At 58.4% G+C, this 20,320-nt stretch overlaps 1 protein-coding gene across 1 annotated transcript; it reads left to right on the forward strand.

Moving 5' to 3' along the window:
- Nucleotides 1-7,057: 7,057 nt before the first annotated feature.
- On the forward strand, nt 7,058-19,246 carry OVOL1 (ovo like transcriptional repressor 1). The gene is made up of 4 exons (XM_077822986.1): nt 7,058-7,157; nt 16,808-16,983; nt 17,531-17,717; nt 18,951-19,246. The coding sequence occupies exons 1-4, from the start codon at nt 7,058-7,060 to the stop codon at nt 19,244-19,246; spliced, it is 759 nt and encodes a 252-aa protein (XP_077679112.1).
- The last annotated feature ends 1,074 nt before the right edge of the window (nt 19,247-20,320 follow it).

Consider the following 20,320-nt stretch of genomic DNA (forward strand, 5'->3'; position numbering starts at 1 on the left):
CCCCGCGGTATCCCCCCGCCTTGCTGCCCCCCGCTTCTCTACATCCGCCCAGTATCCCCCTCCTCGCGTCACTGCCCGGCCCCGCCCCCAGGTAGCCCCCTCCCCGCGTCACTGCCCGGCCCCGCCCCCGGGTAGCCCCCTCCTCGCGTCACTGCCCGGCCCCGCCCCGCCCCCCGGTATCCCCTCTCCTTACTGCCCTCCTCGCGTCACTACGTCCCCCCCACCCGGTGTCCCCCTCCCCGCGTCACTGCCCGGCCCCTCCCCTGCGGTATCCCCCCACCTTGCTGCCCCCCCGCGTCACTACTTCCCCCCCCATTCCCCTCCTCGCGTCACTGCCCGACCCCTCCTCCCGGGTTATCCCCTCTGCCTTACTTAGGGTGACCTGACAGCAAATGCCAAAAATCGGGACAAGGAGTGGGGAGTAATAGGAGCCTATATAAGAAAAAGACCCCAAAATCAGGACTGTCCCTATAAAATCGGGACATCTGGTCACCCTAGCCTTACTGCCCCCCATTCCCCTCCTCGCGTCACTACCCCCCCATCCTCCTCTGGCTAGTCACTGCCGTGCCCCTCCTGCCTCGCTGCTCTGGGTATACCCCGTCGCCTCGCAACATTGCCCGCCCCACAACTGGGGCATCGCCACTCCTCTCTGTCGCTGCCTGCTCCGCCTCGCCCCCCCAGACCAATGGGCCCATCCAGTCAGGGATTCCTCTCACCCTCAAGGACTGTCACCCCACATCACCCCATCCGTGCAGGATCCTCCTCAGTTTCAGGGCACTGGGTGGAGGGATATCAGGGGGGTGCAAATCTAAGATCACTGGCAGAGCTGGTGGGGAGCCCAGGGCTGGGTTAGCAGGGGGTGGGATTGAAGGGTGCTGGCAGAGCTGGTGGGGAGCCCAGGGCTGGGTTAGCGGGGAGGGGGGTCGAGACTGAGGGGCACAGATAGCGCTATTGGGAAGCCCAGGGCTGGGACAGCAGGGGGTGGGATTGAAGGGGGTGGCAGAGCTGGTGGGGAGCCCAGGGCTGAGTTAGCAGGAGGTTGGGGGTGACACGCAGGGCTGGCCTGTGAGATGGATCAGGGAGGAGTGGCAGGGCTCTGTCCCCAGAGCACCTAACGGAGGAGGCGATGGCTGAGTCCTGGCTCCGTTGCCCCAGAGGTCTGGGATGAGGGGGCAGAAGCAGGTGCCGACTTGCTTCAGTTTCGTTGTGTAACCTCTGAGTAACAGTCTCATGAAGCCACCCCAACCTGAGCCGCACCACAGACCTCGGCTAACAGGTTGCAGGTACCTAGGGGCTGAGCGGTGCCCCCTACCCTGCTATCGCAGCCTGCCACCCCCCATGTCTGCTAATGCCCCTCAATCCCAACCCACAGCCTCTTGCTATCCCAGCACTGGATCCCCCCACAGCTCTGCCAAGGCCCCAAAATCCTGACCTGCAGCCCCCTGCTATCCCTGGGACCCCTCCACCCCATGCATAGCTCTGTAGGGCCAAAGAAGACACACACGGAGGCAGATTGCACCCCACTGAGCCGAGGGCATGACATGGGTTGGGCAGATGGGGAAAGAGGCACAGGGCAGCCCGTTGTATCGCCCGCTCTTCTTCCCACTCCTCCATCCCCGTCACTATTTCACGTCCTCGCCCTGATCCAATTCCTGCCTCTGCCTCCCCCCTCGGCCAGCAGCCATGGCACTGCTGGGTTGGAGATTCGCTCTTGGCTTGGGGCTCAGGCACTGCCAGTGATCGAGGAGCCTCGGGCAGGTCCAGATCCCCCAGCACTGGGGGTAGGGGGTGAGGAGAGGGAGTTACTTGCACGGGGAGGCTGAGATAGGTTGGAGTGTGGGCGGGCGGTGAAACTTAACTGTATGGCAGCGGGAACGGGGCCTGCCTGGGGCACAGGGAGAGGCCCCCACATGGAGCCGGGAGCTTCCTGCTCCCCTAGCCAGGCGCGGGGGCGAGAAGGGAGGAACCCAGCGGCAGGAGGAGCAGCAAGGCCTGGCGTGAAGTGGGCCGGAGTCAGAAATCCTGGGTTCTGTGTATGGCTCTGGGAAGGGAGTGGGGGCTACTGGTTAGAGCAAGGTACTTCAGCCCAGGGCCCAGACAAATTCCACCTCTGTGGTCTATAGCCTGTCTCAATAAACGCTGCAGTTTCAATCGGATACAAAATTCTTTTTCGCTTCCTGTCCAGAACTGTTATGTGATGTTACTGTGAATTGCTAAACAGCCCCGAGGCGGCTGCATCTCAGCCCTGGGCAGGGGATGAAAAGCGCTGGTGGTGTATCTTAAACATGGATCCATCTGGAGCTAATCAGTGTCTCTGGGCAGCCTCTCAGAGACGCCATCCCCATGAGCAGATGGGGAAACTGAGGCAAGGAGCGGGAAGGATCACCAGTGAGTCAGTGGCAGAGCTAGGGACAGCCCTCCCACCCCCCTGGTTCCGGCCGCACCCCTCCCGTCCACATCCAGACTGGTTCCCCCGCGTCTGCCCCATCCCTGCCACGAGACTCATCCCCCCCTGGGGCTGAGGCTGGGACGCGTCCCAACACCAGGAAATAGCCAGGTCGAAACTCCAGCTGGGATTTCGGGAGCACCCCAGCCCAGAGAGCCTGGCTGAGAGCCAGGACACCTGGGTTCTATTTGCAGCTATGGGAGGGGAGGGGAGCCTACTGGTTTGGGGGGGCTGGGAGTGAGAACTGAGTTGTGTCTCCTCCTGCCCTGATTCTTGGGCTGGCTCCGAGGAAGTGGCGGTGCCTCAGTTTCTCTGTGTGAGTGGTTTTGATGCTGCTTCACCTGTGGGTTAATTAGCTAAGGTCTTTGAAGGCATGTTATAGACCCAGGCTATGTACTGCAGTGCCTGTGCCACGAGCCTGGGCAGTGCCCAGCCCGGCTCATCATCACCAGCCTCACAGCTTGGTGCCCACGGAAACCGGCCAATCAAACCGCCCAGCCAGGAGAATCCCCTCAATGGAGCGAGGGGAAACTGAGGCATGGAATTCAGGGGTTCTGCCTCACAGCCCCCGGCCAGGAGCAAGGCTAAACCCCAGGAGGCCTCGCTCCACCCCTAACCACTAGATACGCTGTCATCCCAGAATTCCTGTTTGTTGTCTTCTCCTCCCTGAGGTTATTCACCCGGGGATTTGGTTGAACCCGTTGGGCTGGCACCACCTGCCTGGCCCTGGGTGTTTCCCACATCCCAGACATGCTGACATCCGCTTTGCCTGTGGGCTGAGGCTCAGGAGGAAGCGGGAGCCCTGCCTATGCTGGGATGCCTGGAGATGGCATGCTAAGCAGGACTGGTTTCAGTTGGGATGGGAGGGGAGACCTGCAAGGGAGCTGCAGGGAGTGGGTAGCGGGTGCTCTCCCTTCGCAGTCACCGCTGGCCCCAATGGTCAACAGCAGTGCGAAGGGCCGCTGTGCTTCAGGGAGTGCGGTGGAGGGCTCATTGGGGTACCCTCCTCTCACAGCCGGTGATGACCCCAATGCCCCAGTGCAGCACCAGAGGGGAGCTCAGTACGGGGGGGGCTCTCCACTTCATGGGGTCACTGTGATTCACTGACTCCAGGGAGAGGTAAAACCCTGACTCTGCCCCACGTATGGCTGTGAAACCTCCTGGCACTTTCCCCACATGCTGGGGTGTGAACTCCAGTGTCCTGGCCAAACCCGTGCTCTGCTGACCTTGGGTCTGCCTCTCTGCGGCCCAAGTTCAGGCGGAACCTGGACCATCTCTTCCCGCCTCTGCCCCCAGCCGCCGTTGCCGTGTGCTGTTACACTCCTCCCCGGCTCCAGTGCGTTCCACCCCAGGGCTGGCCGCATTGCAGCTGTGGGTGGGGTGATCTCTGCCCCTCTCTGGCGTGTTGTGGGACAGGACCACTACAGGAAACATAGGCAGGATAATTATATGTTTCAGGCCTCACACTTTTCCTTGGTACTAGTCCTGAGCGGGCTGGACAGATAATTAATGGGTCCCTACCTTCCCCGCCCAGAGAAGGGGCACATATTCTGGGCCTGTTGTTCCAATTCAGGGTGGAAGGAGGAGGGAATGGGGTCTTTCCCCTCTAGGAGGCACCAGTTCCCATCCAACCCCAAGTTGGTAAGGGAGAGGCAGTGTCCCATCCCCCACCTCTCTGAGCCAGCCAGTCCCCACCTCCTGGACCTGGATTTGAGCCAGCAGCCCTTGAAGTGCCTGTGTTCCGCTCCCAGGTTTATGTGTGTCAGGGCCTGGCTTGCGGGACTCCTGGCCCCAGGAATGTGCTGCGTGTGCCAGGAGCATCTCAGCCGACAGGTGCCAAGCCGGCTGCAATTAAGATTCTTTGGAGCTGGGCCTAGCGGGGCCCGCGGTTCTCGTCCCCACTCCCCCCGCACCCGCCCGGCGTTGGCTTCCAGCACCCGCCCGACGCTCCGGCTCTCCTGAGCAGCGGGTGAATCACAAACTGTTCCTCCCCGCTCCCAGGCGGGGGAATCTGCTGGGCCGCACGAAGCAGCCGCTCGGGGAGGTGGGGCAGAAGCTGGGGACACGTGGTTAGGAGGGGCTACATGGGTTTAAGTGCTATGATGGGTGGAGCATGGCTGAAGCTTTTCACTACCTCCTGCTTCTCCCACTCTCCTCCCGGAGCTGGGAACAGAACCCAGGGGTCCTGGCTCCCAGCCCCCCTGTTCTAGCCCAATTAACCCCACTGCCTCTTAGGGCAAGGAATAGAACCCGGGGTCCCGAGCCTCAGCCCCCTCTGTTCTACCACGGGGACCCACTCTCTTCCCAGAACCAGGGATAGAGCCCGGAAGCCCAGACTCCCAGCCTTCCCTCCTCTAACTCTCCCCCAAAGCCTCTCAAAATGCCACCCCAACTTCCCCCACAATCCCTTGCTTACCCCAGCCACTCACTCCAGAACATCTCATCCCCCAGTCCCATATATTCCCCCGCAAAACACTCCTCCCTTCACACCCTTCCCTCAAAACTCCCCCCTACACGTTCAGACTCAGGGCTTTGGAGACCTGGGATGTGCCTGCTTCTATTTCCATGCGGGAGGGAGAGAACTGCTGGGGTAGTGTACGGGATCTGAACTCTCAACATCCTGCGCATTAAAATTTGCTCCATGGACCTTTGCAGACGCCCTCCCGACGCGTGTGTCTCAGTGAGGGAATTCATTCATTCTTAGTCTTGCCATGAAGGCAGGGGGCTGGCCTGGATGACCCCCCTTCCAGTCCTACCAGTCTAAAAGTTTCCTGCCAAGTTGCTTTTCCGGCCTGGCTAAGTGCAGCCTGGCTAACGTCCAGCCAGCGAACCCACACCGTGCTGACATTCCCCTCCAACGCAACCTGCACCACCCCGCTGACTTGTCCCTTGAAACAGGAGCAGACGCCTCCAGATGGAGCTGAGCTGCACCCCGGAATAAACAGCGCAGCTTCTCTTTCCCACCCCTTCCCCTGGGGCTCTTGGGACTAACATCTATTGTTGGCTGCAGGAACCCTGAGACATCTGAGGCCTGATTCCCAGGGCTTCAGTGCCCCACAATTGAGGGGGTGGATTTTGCACAGGGATCCGTACCACCAGCCAGGTCTCATTTTGGGGGGATTGTCGTAAGAGATGGGGACCCGGAGCCCTGTGGAGAGATCTCAGCAGCTTATTTCCATGCCTAAATGAGAGGAGAGCAAGGTGGGGTTATGGGAGCTCGGTGCCACTAGTGATCAGGTGCAAGGTGTCCCTGGTCGGGCAGCCATGAAACCAGGCCTCCTCCTTGATTCTGCCATCTCCTAGGCATGGGCAGAACCCTGTGCCAGCCACTGAGAGTTAGGCTTGGGGTCCTGGGGACCGCCCAGTGAGATCTGGCCTGTTAGTTGATGGAAAATCTCAGAGTGAGTCCTTGCACCTACGTGGGTGCATTAGTGCAGGTGTTTTTTGCACCAGATCACACTCATGCAAACCACCTTGGCACATGCACACTAGAGGGTCACACTAGTGCGACTCACTATGAATTCTGGTGCAGTACCTCCACCACCAGGCCAATGCAGTGTAAGTTGCTGTTCACACCAGTCCAGTGTTGTGCGCATTGGGGGGGTGTGTGTGATACACTGGGACGGGGGGGCGGGAGAGGGGAGGAGCGACACTGGTTTAAAACACCTGGAGTGTGGCCAGGTCCTTACGGCCAATCACGGACCTGGACCAAGAAAATACCTTTCCTGGTGTTAAATTCAATGGCATCAAGGTCCAGCTGTTCGGGTCAACCTGGGTTGGACTGATCGTCACTCACGAGCACAGCGTGTTCACTGCACCTCCTCCTCTCTGCTCTGCCTCCCGCTGCACTCCCTCCAGGAGTGTGTGTTCACGCCCCTGGTCAAGCCCCAGCCCCAAGCGGCTCCCGCTTCGGACACGCTGAAGCATCAAGAAAACAAAGGGGGGGGCGCCCCCAGCAGTGGGTGACACACAATCTCCTCCTGGCAGGGAACCGGTTGGGCAGGTAGCGCACAGGTGGGTGACACCGTTATTTCCAAACGCATGCGCCATCCCCACCCCCTCCTTCAAAAACAAACTCGCTAATGAGCTCAGCGCAGGTACAGTTCTTTCCCCTTCCCGATCCGATCTGTCCCTCCGGATCGGAGCCCGCAAAAGTCCTGGCTCTCCCGGCAGGGGAGCGGTTAGCGGAGAACCCGGGGAGCCTGCCTGCTCCGTAGCCCGCCCCGGTCGCTTCCCCCGCCACTTCAGCGGCTGTACCTGCTGGGAGGCTGAAACTGACCGGAGCGCAGGCTGCGCGCGAAGAACGGCGCTGGGTGAAACCGACCAGGACCCAGCGGTCCATCCCCAGGGCGCTGCGGGCCTGGCTTGTTGTAAGGTTCCATCCTAGAACGTTGAGGAAAGTTTTGTTCGCTGCTCTCCTTGCAACGTCACCTGGTCCCTGGAAATCCCTCTTGCTGCTGACTTATTGTTTTATTTTATTTTATTTGAAAGGAAAAACCCCTTCCCAAGTTGGGTGAAAGTTTGTCCCTGTTTTTATGCTAAGAGGCAGAAGCCTTGGTATTTATTTATTGATCTGTTTAAGAATCCCAGGCAATTTAATTGATCTCGGAGATGCCTCGGGCTTTCTTAGTGAAAAAATCCCGTGTGTCTGTGGGCAAGAGGAACTGGAGTGAATTGCCTGATGAAGAGAGAGGAGAGATCTATGTACCAGGTGAGTCTGATTGGAGGAAGGATGCTAGATCTGTGCAGATACTTATCTGCCCCCAGCACCTGCAATCTGAGCACCTCACAGCCCTCAAGGGAGACAGGACAGGGCAATCATGCCCATTGCTCAGAAAGGGAAAGTGAAGCACAGAGAGGCTAAGTGACTTGCCAAGGTCCTAAGGGAGAAGGGGCGGGGGGTTCTGTGGCGGAGAGGGAATTTAACTCGTCTCCCGAGGCAAGAGCCCTAACCGCTAGACCAGCCTTCCTTGCTGGAGATTAGAGCTCTTTGAAATATTGCCATTCGTGCTTGTGGATAGCACACAACCGTGCCGGCTGCTGGAGTGGCAAGTCACCTGTTCAAAACTCAGCACAGGAGGCTGGGGGACAGCAGCGCTGGGGAACCAGGTGAAGTGGCTTGGCCTGGTGGGAGTGGGGCTTGCCACACAAAGTAATGGCAGTTCCCTGACATACAGCTCCAGGCCGGCTGGAATGTGGGGGCCGATGATTCGTGCTCCCTCTCTGCAGGGAACAGCCCGCAACGGTTTCTTGGTGCCGGGAGTCGGATTCCAGGAGAGTGACCTTTGGACCCAGCTCATTTCCTTAACTGATCTGCCGATGGCAGCCTATGCGTGTGTCTAGGGCCTGGAGCCAGGATCCCAATAGGGACCCACGAGGGTTTCCAATCAGCATTTTCTGGGCACTGCTCTTCCCCTGGGACTCTTTGCCAGGCCAGCCTCCCATTTCCTCTCCTGGCCATTCAGTCCGGGGAGCCCCCGTGCGGTGCCTGCTGGGGCAGTGGGGGAAGCGCAGTTATGCAGAACTCCAGCGGCCATGATTGGGAAGTGGCTTTTAATGTTTAAACTCCCTCTTGGGATTGGCTTGTTTGTTAGCTGAGGGGCTGGGAGGTGTGTGGGGATGCTGGCTCCCAGCTGTGAGGGGGGCAGGGCCCGGGAGTGCTACAACTGCCAAGTCAGGAACACCAGAACCAATTGTACTGTCACCCTTCTTGGGAAGGATCCCAGAGTCCTGACTCCATCTAACCACTGGACCCCACTCCCCCCTTTGAGCTGAGAATAGAATCCAGGGGTCTGGACTTCCAGCCCCCCTTCCTAACCCTAGACTCCACTTCCTTCACAGTGCTGGGAATGAGACTAGAAGTCAGGACTCCTGGGTTTACTCTGCTCAAGCCACTAGGAAGCCCTGCCATAGCTTTAATTCTAAGAGATGTTTTGCCAGCTAGTACATTTTAAAGAGCAAGGCTGGTGCTGTGGTTAGGGCACTAGCCTAGGACTTGGGAAACCTGGGTTCAATTCCTTGCTCCGCCACAGACTTCCCCTGTGATATTGGGCAAGTCACTTAGCTTCTCTGTGCCTCTGTTTCCCCATCTGTAAAATGGGGGTGATAGCACTCAAGGTGTGTGTGTGGGAGAGATTCTAGACAGTGAGGCACCCAGGTACTTCTGTGATGGTGGGCTAGACAGGTACTGGGAGAGTGTTTTTCTTCTGGAGGCTAGTGAAATATCTTTGATCTGTGAGTGCAGGGTGCTGGGTCTGAATGCTCCAGTGAATGGAGCTTTAGAAACCAGTTTAATTGAATGGTCTCAAAGTTTAATTGAATGGGTTTTTTTCTTTTTTTAAAAAAGAATCCCATGCAAGCAAAGAAATCCTAGCTTGGGCCTATTCTACCTGTTCAACCTGTCTAGAATCCAGACCAACCTTAAACTCAAAGGCTGGAGAACATGAGCTCAAGCCTCTTGCTGGAAGGCAATCTGATTTAACTTCTCAAAAAGAACCTTGAGCGGTAACTTGATGACAGTGTCTAAGAGCAAACAGTGTACTGAAAAGTCTTTAATCTAGCTGTGAGAGGCAGAACAAGAACCCATGTGTGGGTTAAAGCCAAACACCTTCAAGTGAGAAAGGAGGCCCCAGGTGTTTAAGTGTGAGAGTGATTAACATTGGAACAAATGGCCAAGGCAAGTGGTGGCATCTCCATCTCTTGGAGAAGCCTGGGTGCCTTTTGGGAACATGCTTTAGTCAAACACAAGTAACTGAGCTCAGTGCAGGGGTGACTAGAGGGTCTAAAGGTCCCTTTAAATCTATGGCTGTTGGGGTAGATTAAGGGATTTGCCACATGTCTGGCAGCAGGTCAGAGCTGGGGCTAGAACCCAGTCTGGTGCCATAAGCGCTTGACTGTAAACTTGGATGTCACTTATTTTTGGTTGGGTCCAGGTCAGATCCTTCCCCTGCTGGTGCCACCTGAGCACCCCTTTGAATTTGGGTGTCTCCCCAGATTGGTGGCAGGGAGAGCTCCCTCCAGCAGGGAGCTCCCCCAGCTCCTCAATGGTGGGAGAGGAGACTGATCTCTATATCACTTCTGTCACTTTTGCCCCCTGATGGGCAATAGGCAATGGGCTCAAACCACTAGACCCCACTCCTCTCCCAGAACTGGGGATAGAGGCCATGAGGGCTGCAGGAGATGATCAGAGCAAGGGGACCTGTAAATCTGATGGTGGGAGGGGAATCAGGGCTGGTGAGCAAGGACCCCCAATGAAATCAACGGGATACTGAGTACCTGGCTCATGACCCACCCTGCAGCACGCAGGGAGTGTGCATTAGCACCCCACCTGGGAGTGCCTGGCCCTGGAGTCTGTAATTAGCTGGTAATTAATACCCAGATGCTCTATGAGTAGCTGTCTGTGGATTCCAACCTGCTGATTCCTGGCAGAACCTGGCGTCCATCTGGGTCATTAACTAATCCAAAGGGCCTGATTTCAGTTAGACACCCCCTGCCCTGCCTGGTCCTCAGGGCCAATGTGAGATCTGAGGGAAAACGGAGAGCCAATGAGGGGAAAGAAATTGACCCTTTCTGGCACAGCTGGCATAGAACCCAGGAGTCCTGGGTCCCAGCTGTATCCACTTCTCCCTAGACAGATTACTAACTCACTGATTGGCTGGTCCCGATTCCCTTTAACCCTGTCTCATCCCCCTGACGGGTCAGGCTTTGCTGACCCCTCTGATCAGATAAGCCTTTCAGCCCTACTCTGGGGTGTCCCTTCAAATTGGCACCACCCCTTGGAGCCAATGGCTTAAATATCAACCAGTGCAGGTTAGACACTTGCAGAGGGGGCTGGGCGCCAGGACTCCTGGGTTCTATCCCAGCTCTGGGAGTGGAGGGAGGGCTGAATCCTGGTCCCGCCTTTCCCTCTATGAATTCTGGCATGACTAAATTAGGCCGTGATATGATTGGGAGGCTCAAGGGAGGGCATCAGAAGTGTGGGTGCCAGTGATCCCATTAGCACAGCAGGTGTAGGGGGAAGTGCTGCTCCTGGAAGCTGTCTCTGCACGTGGGACCAGCTGATCGGACACTGGGACTAAGGACACCTGGGTTCTATTCCCAGCTCTGCCACTGACCCTGGGCAAAGTTTCCTCTCTGGGCCTTTGTTTCCCCTCCCATCCTTTGGCTGTTTACACTATGAGCTCTTGGGAGCAGGGGCTGTCTCTCATTGTTTGTGGGAGAGATCAGATGGCTACCAGGGTCTGCAAGTAAGCCAGGGCCAGGGAGGCCCCTACATGTCACAGGCTCTGGGGGCCGTGTGCATCCTATCTCTGACCCGGTGCTCCTGGCCCATGCTCCAATGTTGGGGGGGGGGAAAGGTGGACTCCAGCATCAGTTCCTGGGGAATTCCCTGGGGGACAGCAGTGTTGTCTGCCCCCTGCAGCCTGTATTCCTGGCTCTCCCCTTTGTCTTAATCGCTGGCCGTTCCATTCCAAGTCACAGCAAGGTAGGGACTGATCCCCTCTCCTCACCCTTACCGTGTGAGCAGCACTAGATCCTCACCCCTGCCCTCCTTTCTCAGGGCAAGGAACCACGAGGTAGAGATAGCACAGATGACCCAGGAGTCCTGACTCCTAGCCCTGCCCGCTCTTACCCGCTACACAGCACTGCTCTCCCAGAGTCAATATTCTACAACCTAGGCAGTTATAAGCCTGTCAGCCTGATGTCATTCCTGGGCAAGATAAGGGAGTGACTGAGGCAGGAGATAATGAATGCCAGTCAACCTGGGTTTATGGCGAACCCGATCCTGTCAAACTAACTTGATATCTCTTTTGGTGGGATTACAAGTTTGGTTGATAAAGGCCATGGGGTGATGTAATAGATGTAGATTTCAGTAAAGCATTTGTTTGGATGTCACATGCTATTGTGAGGTTAAAACAAACTAGAATGATACCAGATCAATATGGCCCCTGAAATGGATTGACAGTGGGTCAGCTGATAGGTCCCAAAATGTAACTAAACAGGGACTCAGCATTGAGGGGGTGTTTCTAGTGGGGTCCCACTAGGATTGGTTCTTGGTGCTGTGCTTTCTGACATTTATCAAGGACCTCAAAGAAAACAAAAAATCATTACTAATGACGCTTGCGCAGACAGATGGAGAGTGGGGAGCGGGGAATAATGAAGAGGGTAAGTCACTGCTACAGAGCTATCTGGATCAGTTCGTAAACAATACGCATTTCAGCTGAGCCAAATATAAACCTATACAGCGAGGAACCAAGACTGCAGCCATACTTACAGGAGAGGGGACTCTATGCTGGGGACTAGTGACTCTGAGAAAGGTTTGGGAAAGGGGTGTCCTGGTGGCTAATCAGCTGAACATGAGCTCTCAGTGCAAGGCTAATGCAACCCCTGGCTGAATAAACAAGGGAAGCTCACGTACGATTAGGGAGGTTCTGTTACCTCTGTATGTGGCACTGGTGTGACCACTGCTGGAATCCTGTGTCCCGTTCTGGTGGCCACAATGCAAGAAGGATGCTGATAAATTGGAGAGGGCTCAGAGAAGAGCCACCAGAATGATTAAAAATTTGGAAAACATGCCTCATAGTGAGAGACTCCAGGAGCTTTGTCTATTTAGCTCAACACAGCAAAGGTTAAGGGATGACTTGATCCCAGTCTATAACTACCTACCAGGGGTGGAGGGGAGAGGAAATATTTGATAAGGGTTTCCTCAATCTAGCAATGGTCTGACAAGATCCAATGGCTGGAAACTGACGTTGGACAAATTCAGATGGGAAATAAAGAGCAAATTGGTACCCATGAGGGTAATTAACCGTTGGAACAACAGACCAAAGATTCTCCATCACTGGCCATTTTTAAACCAAGATTGGCTGGCTTTCTAGAAGATCTACTCTGGTTCAGCCCGGCTTTCACACAGGTCCTAGGGCTTCCCCATGCTACGCAGGAGGTCAGACTAGGTGATCCCAGCGGTTCCTTCTCACTTTGGAATCTGTTTACGTGCACACAGGCCCTGATCCTGCAAACAGGCTCCCAAGGGAGGTTAGAGCAGCACTGTCCTTTTGGGGGAGGGGGGTTTAAGACCAGGTTGGACAAACACCTGTCAGAGATGGTTGGGGTTTCCTTGGTCCTGCCTCAGCAGGGGCTGATGGACTAGGTGATGCCTCGAGGTCAGCCCCATATTTCTATGTCTGACCACACATGTGCTTTGCTGTCCTCTGGTGGCTATTTGGGCCCTGTTGTGCTTGGCGCTGTACAATCCTGACCCCCAGGGGCATACATATTAGGATGTAATTGTTCAGTGGCAGAAAAAAGTTGAAGGAAGAGCTCTGACTTTATAAATGATCTCCCTGCGAAAGTCTCCAGGAATGGCCCCCGCCTCTAGCAACTTTAGCAGAGGGGTCAGAATTTCAGGCCATTGTGCAGCAAGCTGGTGGGGGGAAAAAACGGTTACTCACCCTTTTTGTAACTCTTGCTCTTCCAGCTGTATTGCTCATGTCTATTCCAGTTAGGTGTGTGCGAGTGATGTGTGCATGGCTGTCGGAAACTTTTCCCTAGCAGCTACCCGTCGGGCCGGCTGTGGAGCCCCCTGGAGTGGCGCTCTATATACCACCCTGCCGGCCCGGCCCCCCTTCAGTTCCTTCTTGCCGGCAACTCTGGCCCCTGGGTAGGCAGGCCGAGTCTTTCTTCGGTGCCGTTCGGAGGAGCGCTCCGCACCGAAGCGCGTGGGGCTGGGTCCTGCTGCGACTGGAGGGCTGACTCCATGAGCAGTTGTTTCAATTGAATATCCCTCTCTTTTCTGGTGTGAGGCTTGAAGGCCTTGCAGATCTTCCACTTGTCTACCTGATGGGCTGCTCCCAGACACCGGAGACAGGAGTCGTGGGAGTCGCCCGTGGGCATAGGCTTGGCACAGGAGCTCCAGGGTTTGACGCCCTGGGACGGCATGCCCCGGGGCCCCGCAGGGCACTTGGTGAAGGGGAAAACCCCCCAGCCGTTAAAGACTACAATTAACAACTAGAAGAGAAACACTTAACTAACAATGGGTAACTATATACAAAGATAAGCAGAAGAGCTAGGGATTTGTGGGACACCTGCGAGCAAGAGACCACTGTTCCAACAACCGTCACTGGCGGTAAGAAGAAGCTGAAGGGGGTCCGGCCGGCAGGGTGGTATATAGAGCTCTGTACCGGTGCCACTCCAGGGGGCTCCACAGCCGGCCCGACGGGTAGCTGCTAGGGAAACATTTCCGACAGCCATGCACACAGCGCACGCACACACCTAACTGGAATTGATATGAGCAAGCACTCGAGGAAGAACGCTGCAGAACCACTTGAGAAAATGCAGAACTTTCCATGGCAGAGGTCCAGATAATCCCTGTCTCTCCTCCACAGCAGCACCGGATCTGCTTTAATTCAGCCAGGAATTAATGCAGGGAAGCCCTATGGCCTGGGTCCTACAGGAAGTCAGACTAGATGATCACACGGGGGCCAGCTTCAGTGAATGATGCACAGGCTCCAGCCACTACAGAAAGCAGCCATAGCTCAGGTCTGTGCTTGAGTCCCTCCACTGGCTCCCAGCTGACTCCTGGGGTCAGTTTAAAGCCTTGATCCCTAATTTTCAAAGTAATTAGGGGATCATGCCCCAGCTGCACCAAAGCCCATATCTGATCTATAAACCGCAGTGAGTGCTGCACTCCTTGGGACGTGCAGGTCCCATCACCCAGTGCGAAGGTGAGCTAGGGACAAAGCGTTCTCCAGGGAGAGGACCCAGCCGTGCGACCGTCCTCCAGAGACCAGGCTAGCCCGGAGTCTGATCAGCTCTAGGAAACGCTGCAAAGCCAACACCAGCTAAAAGGGACCTCCTGCGCCATTGTGTCCACGCCCTGCTATCACAGCCATCCACCCCCCTGACAGAAATGCGTCCAGCTCCATCCTCAGCTGGGTTGGGCTCTCAGCGTTGGTAAATGCAAAGTAACGCACACTGGAAAACATAAGCCCAACTATCCACCCAAAAAGAGGGGGGTTTAAATTAGCTGCTACCTCTCAGGAAAAAGACCTTGGTGTCTCTGCGGGTAGTTCCCTGACAACATCTGCTCAAGGGACAGTGGGAGTCAAAAATGCTCCGCGAATGTTAGGAGCCATTAGAAAAGGGTGCGGTAATAAGACAGAAAATATCATAATCCCACTGGAGAAAGCCCTGGGATGCCCACGCCTTGAATCCTGCATGCCGTTCTGCTCACCCCCAACTCAAAAAAGAGACGTTAGAATTGAAAAAGGAACAGAGAAGAGCAATGAAAATGATGAGGGGGATGGAGCAGCTTTCCTATGAGGAGAGATTAAAAAGCTGGTGTTTGTTCAGTTTAGAAAAGAGATAACTAAGGGGGGGATGTGAAAGAGGTCTATAAAATCCAGAATTATTTACCCCTTCCCATAACACAAGGACCAGAGGTCACCCAACAAAGTAACAGGCAGCAGGTTTGAAACAAACGCAAGGCCGTATTTCTTCACACAATGTACAGTCAGCCTGTGGAACTCCTTGCCAGAGGATGTTGTGAAGGCCAAAAGTCTAACTGGGTTCAAAAAAGAATTAGGTAAGTTCCTGGAGGACGGGTCCATCAATGGCTATCAGCCAAGATGGTCAGGATGCAGCCCTGTGCTCTTGGTGTCCCTAGTCTCCGACGGCCAGAAGCTGGGACTGAATGACAGGGGATGGATCATTTGAAATTGCCCTGTTCTGTTCATTCCCTCGAAAGCATCTGGAATGGGCCGCTATCAGAGACAGGATACGGGGCTAGATGGACCATTGGTCTGACCCAGTGTGGCCTTCTTGCATTATTTATTTTGCCTCCACCCTTCCTAAGGGGAGGCTGTTCCAGAACATCTCACCTCTGATGGGTAGAAACCTTCTTATCTCCAGCCTCAGTTGCTTCCTTCCCAGTTTATCCCCATTTGCTCTTGTCCAACACTGTCCTTTAGCTTCAGTAGCCCTTTCCCTTCCATATTTATAGACACAACCAGATGCCAGCTCAGCCTTCACCAGGCCAGGCTAAACAGGCCGAGCCTTTCAGTCTCCTCTCGTAAGATCAGTTCTCCGCTCCCCTGATCAGCCTGGGAGCCCTTCTCTGCACTGGGCCAGTTTGGATCCCTTGTTCCTGAACACGGGTGACCAGAACTGCACACGGTGTTCCCGCTGAGCTCTTCCCAGTGCCTCGCCCAGGGGCATTAATGCTTCCCTATCGCCCCTGAAAATCCCTCACCGGATCCAGCCTAGGCTCTTTGATGGAGCCTTTCTGCTCTCAGTGACACTCACAATTTGATCACCCCCTTCCCCATGCAGGGTTCTGACCCTGTAAAGGGAGAAGGGCCAGAGACTCCATGGAGTCCACTCAGGACCTTTGTGTTGCTATTGGTTCCATGTGGAAGGTGCCGGGATGCTATGGTGGTGGGCTGCAGGACAAAAAACTTGGAGGGGCTGGACCCTGTGGGGCAGGGGAGATATATTGAGGCTGTTCTGCAGTGGGAGGGGAGTGCTGGGGTGACTGGCTAGCTGGACTAGTTCTCCCCCCACCCAGCTGGCCTAGGGGCAGGTGACACCCAGGTGGAAACACTCAATTAACCAGCTGGGCTGGGCCAGACTTTTCAATAACATCTTGGGGAACCGGTTCCAGGGGCTTGTTTACTGCAGCGCTAGGCAATGGGGTACAGGAAGGTTCCCCTCTGGGGGGCACTGGCTCCAATCTGGGTGGGGAAAGGGATATGGGAGCCCTTCTCCTCTAGGGGGCGCTGGCTCTGATCCATTGTACAGGTGGGGGACTGGCTGGCTCGTGGGGTGGGGACTGGGTGTGGGTGTGGGATTCCTCCTGTGTTGCCATGACCCTAGCCTGGCTCCCCCCTCTCTCCAGGCTGCCAGGCTGACCCCCTCCCCAGTCCGTGGCTGCTGCCTTTCAGGGGGGGGGGGGAGTGTGAACAAGCCAATGGCTGCCCCATGCGGGTGACGCCACCTGGTGCCTCTTTCACCTTGTTCCATTCTGATTGGGGGGGCCGGGGGCGGGGGGGGAAGACAGTGAACACTGGGCTTGAGGGTGGGGTGGTGAGCCTGCTGGGGGAATGGGGAATCCCCTGGAAACTCCCCACTGCTGGGGCATCACCCCCCTGTTGCATGCGGTGTGGGTCCGGTGGATGATGGGTGAGGCCGGCTGGGGGCGAGGGGGCTTGCAAGCTCATGGGGCCATGCGGAGCCCAGGTGGCTCATCTACCATATGGCCTTGGTGGAACGGGCCTGATTCCCACCCTCCACTGCCTGTACCCCTCACCCCAGATCTTAGGGAGCAAAGCCCTCCCTATAACCCTCCCCTCTGCTTTCTCCTAGTCTGCCTGGGGGGCTGTGCTCTGGGCAAGGACTTGGAGCCCTCGGTGGCTGAAGCCCCCTCGTATCCGATGCCCCTGGACCTGACCCTGCGAGATCCAAGCTACACGGCTGCCCAGCTCCCCGGGGAGGGGCCCCCAGCTGGGGAGCACAATGGGTTCCTGCGGCCCAAAATGAAGGTATGAATTGGGGGCCAGGAGAGGCAGGGGAGCTCTTCCAGGCTCAGGGTGCATAGGGCCCCCGTGTGGCCAATCTGGGCTGTTCAGGGTTGATTGCCCAGGGGAACCTCAGGATCTATCCGTGCCCAGAGAACCCCCTTCTCGCCCACTGCACTGTGGCTGGGTACCAGGGAGGGTCTGAGTGTCATCATGAGCACCTGGCCGACCCGATGCCCAGCTTCCCTGCTCTCCCTGCCTGAGCTTCTTGCCCACACAGCTTTGCCAATGCTCCTCAATCCTGACACCCAGCTCCCCTGCTGTCCCACGGCGCTGGGGGGCAGAGACTGTGGGGGGTGTTTGGGGGTCCCTGTTTGTGAGTGTCCAGGGAGGTGGGGGCTGGTTTGGGGAGGGGAATGGAGCAGTGGAGGCTCTGGTGCTTGGGACGGCCTCCCCAGGGCTCCTGGGGTTGGTGGGGGTGCCCTTGGGCCTGGGGGAGGAGACAGAGCCCTGTCACTGGGCACCCCCTCCTTGGGATCCGGGGTGACAGCTCCATCCCCGCCCCCGGCAGGTGACGCTGGGCGAGGGGCCGGGCGAGCTGTTCTCCTGCCCCGTGTGCCAGAAGGGCTTCAGCTACCAGCGCATGCTCAACCGGCACCTCAAGTGCCACAGCGAGGTCAAGCGTCACCTGTGCCCCTACTGCGGGAAGGGCTTCAACGACACCTTCGACCTCAAACGCCACGTCCGCACCCACACCGGTGAGAGCCCTGCCCCCGCCGGGGCACCTCCCCACCAGCCCTGCCCCCGCCCGGACACCTCCCCACCAGCCCTGCCCCCGCGCCCGCACCGGCGAGAGCCCCGCCCCCGCCCGGACACCTCCCCACCAGCCCTGCCCCCGCGCCCCGCACCGGCGAGAGCCCCGCCCCCGCCGGGGCACCTCCCCACCAGCCCTGCCCCTGCGCCCGCACCGGCGAGAGCCCCGCCCCCGCCGGGGCACCTCCCCACCAGCCCTGCCCCCGCCCGGACACCTCCCCACCAGCCCTGCCCCTGCGCCCGCACCGGCGAGAGCCCCGCCCCCGCCCGGACACCTCCCCACCAGCCCTGCCCCCGCGCCCGCACCGGCGAGAGCCCCGCCCCCGCCGGGGCACCTCCCCACCAGCCCTGCCCCCGCGCCCGCACCGGCGAGAGCCCCGCCCCCGCCCGGACACCTCCCCACCAGCCCTGCCCCCGCACCGGTGAGAGCCCCGCCCGGACACCTCCCCACCAGCCCTGCCCCCGCACCGGCGAGAGCCCCGCCCCCGCCCGGACACCTCCCCACCAGCCCTGCCCCCGCGCCCGCACCGGTGAGAGCCCCGCCCCCGCCCGGACACCTCCCCACCAGCCCTGCCCCCGCCCCGGCGAGAGCCCCGCCCCCGCCCGGACACCTCCGCACCAGCCCTGCCCCCGCGCCCGCCCGGACACCTCCCCACCAGCCCTGCCCCCGCGCCCGCACCGGCGAGAGCCCTGCCTCCCCCAGCCCCGCCCCCATGCACACACAGGTGAGAGCCCTGCCCCTTCTGGGACACGCCCCAGCCAGCCCCGCCCCCCACAAGTGAGAGCCCTACCCCCACTGGGACAGGTCCCCACCAGCTCCGTCCCCGTGCCTGTGAAGCCTAGACCCTTTTCCCCACCAGCCCTGCCCCAGCACCTGCACAGGTGAGCCTTGGCAACAGGCCCCACCCCTTAGCCCTCCCCCTAGGGTTCTGGGGGATTTCTTAACCCTCTCCACCCTCTGCACTGGTGGAATGAACGGGCCCTTGGGGCTGGGATTGTGGGGTGCTGTGTCTGTCTGTGTGCACACACCAGGGGGGGTTACTGGGTTTCTGGGCAGTGGGGCTGGCTCTGTGCAGGCGGGAGTCGGGGGGGCTAGGTCCCTGGGGATGAAGGGAGGCACGAGGGGGGAATGTGCACAGGGAGTGCTAACCCTTCGTGTCCGTCCCCCCCCGCTGCAGGCGTGCGGCCGTACAAGTGCAACCTGTGTGACAAGGCCTTCACGCAGCGCTGCTCCCTGGAGTCGCACCTGAAGAAGATCCATGGGGTGCAGCAGCGCTACGCCTACAAGGAGCGGCGGGCCAAGCTCTACGTGTGCGAGGAGTGCGGCTGCACGGCCGACAGCCAGGAGGGCCACCTGCTCCATCTGCGGGAGCAGCACCCTGACAGCCCCCTGCTGCTCAAGGCCTCGCGCAAGACGGCTGCCTCCCTGCACAGTGCCCTCCCCACCCTGCTGCAGAGCAGCCCGTGCCTGTGAGACGGCGTCCCCTGCAGGGCACCCCGTGCCTGGGAGACGGCGCCCCCTGCAGGACGGCGCCCCCTGCAGGGCACCCCGTGCCTGGGAGACGGTGCCTCCTGCAGGGCACCCAGGTGCCTGGGAGACGGCACCCCCTGGAGGCTGGGCAGGGCCCTATGCAGCAATGAGCCCCCGTGAGACAGTGTCCCCTGGTGGGCGCCCAACACTGGGGCAGGACCAGTGACTGAGCCCTGCTGCCTGGAGGCTGGACACCACATGCTCCCTCCCAACAGTGGCCTGGGACGTGGACAGCACGTGGCAAATGCTCCGAAGAAGCCCCCACCCCCTGTGGAGGAGAAGTCCTCAATGCTACGCTGTCCCCCCACCCCCCAGGGGCAGCCAGCTATCCACAGGCCACTGACTTTGCACTGCTCCTTCCCCGAAGCCTTGGGGGAGATGCGGGCAGCTCCCTTCTGTGGGCTGCGTGGGTGCCCCACACCCTCCCTGGGCTGGCACTGCCCAGTCCCCCGGAGGCTCTGCCCACAGGCTGGGCAAACAGGATTTTTTACCATTGTGCTTTTCTGATGGGGGCTGGGCAGCAGGAGTGGGGTGGGGAGGAGCATTACCCCCCCCATCTCCATCTCGGTGCCATCCCCATCCATTCCCCCCCACATACACACTCAGGAAGAACCCAGGGGCGGCTCCATTCCCTGCCCCCATTGATCCCATCAGGACCATTCTGCCCTGGATTTCCCAGTCCCACCTTGGCCCCACACCCAGCTGTTCCTGCCTGAAGTTTGCCCTGAGATTTGCTCCCGGGCTGCTGCTGCTTTGGGGAAGGCATTGACATTACAAATCCCAGCTGTCCCCACCCCGGGAGTCTCCGTGGCTGACAGGAGACCTGTGCTGGGGGCCTGAGAATGCCTGGGAAGGGGACAAGGCTCATTCAACTCCAGGGCCCCAACCCCACTTGGGAGAAATATCCATGACGTTAAAATCTGGGCACCAGGTTTGACTCTGGGTAGAGACGCCTCCTCAGACATATCTAGGAGTTGCGGGGGGATCCTCCATTTCTATAGCGCCAATTCCCCAGGT

Source organism: Eretmochelys imbricata, chromosome 7 (genome assembly GCF_965152235.1).
Source record: "Eretmochelys imbricata isolate rEreImb1 chromosome 7, rEreImb1.hap1, whole genome shotgun sequence".
NCBI lineage: Eukaryota > Metazoa > Chordata > Testudines > Cheloniidae > Eretmochelys > Eretmochelys imbricata.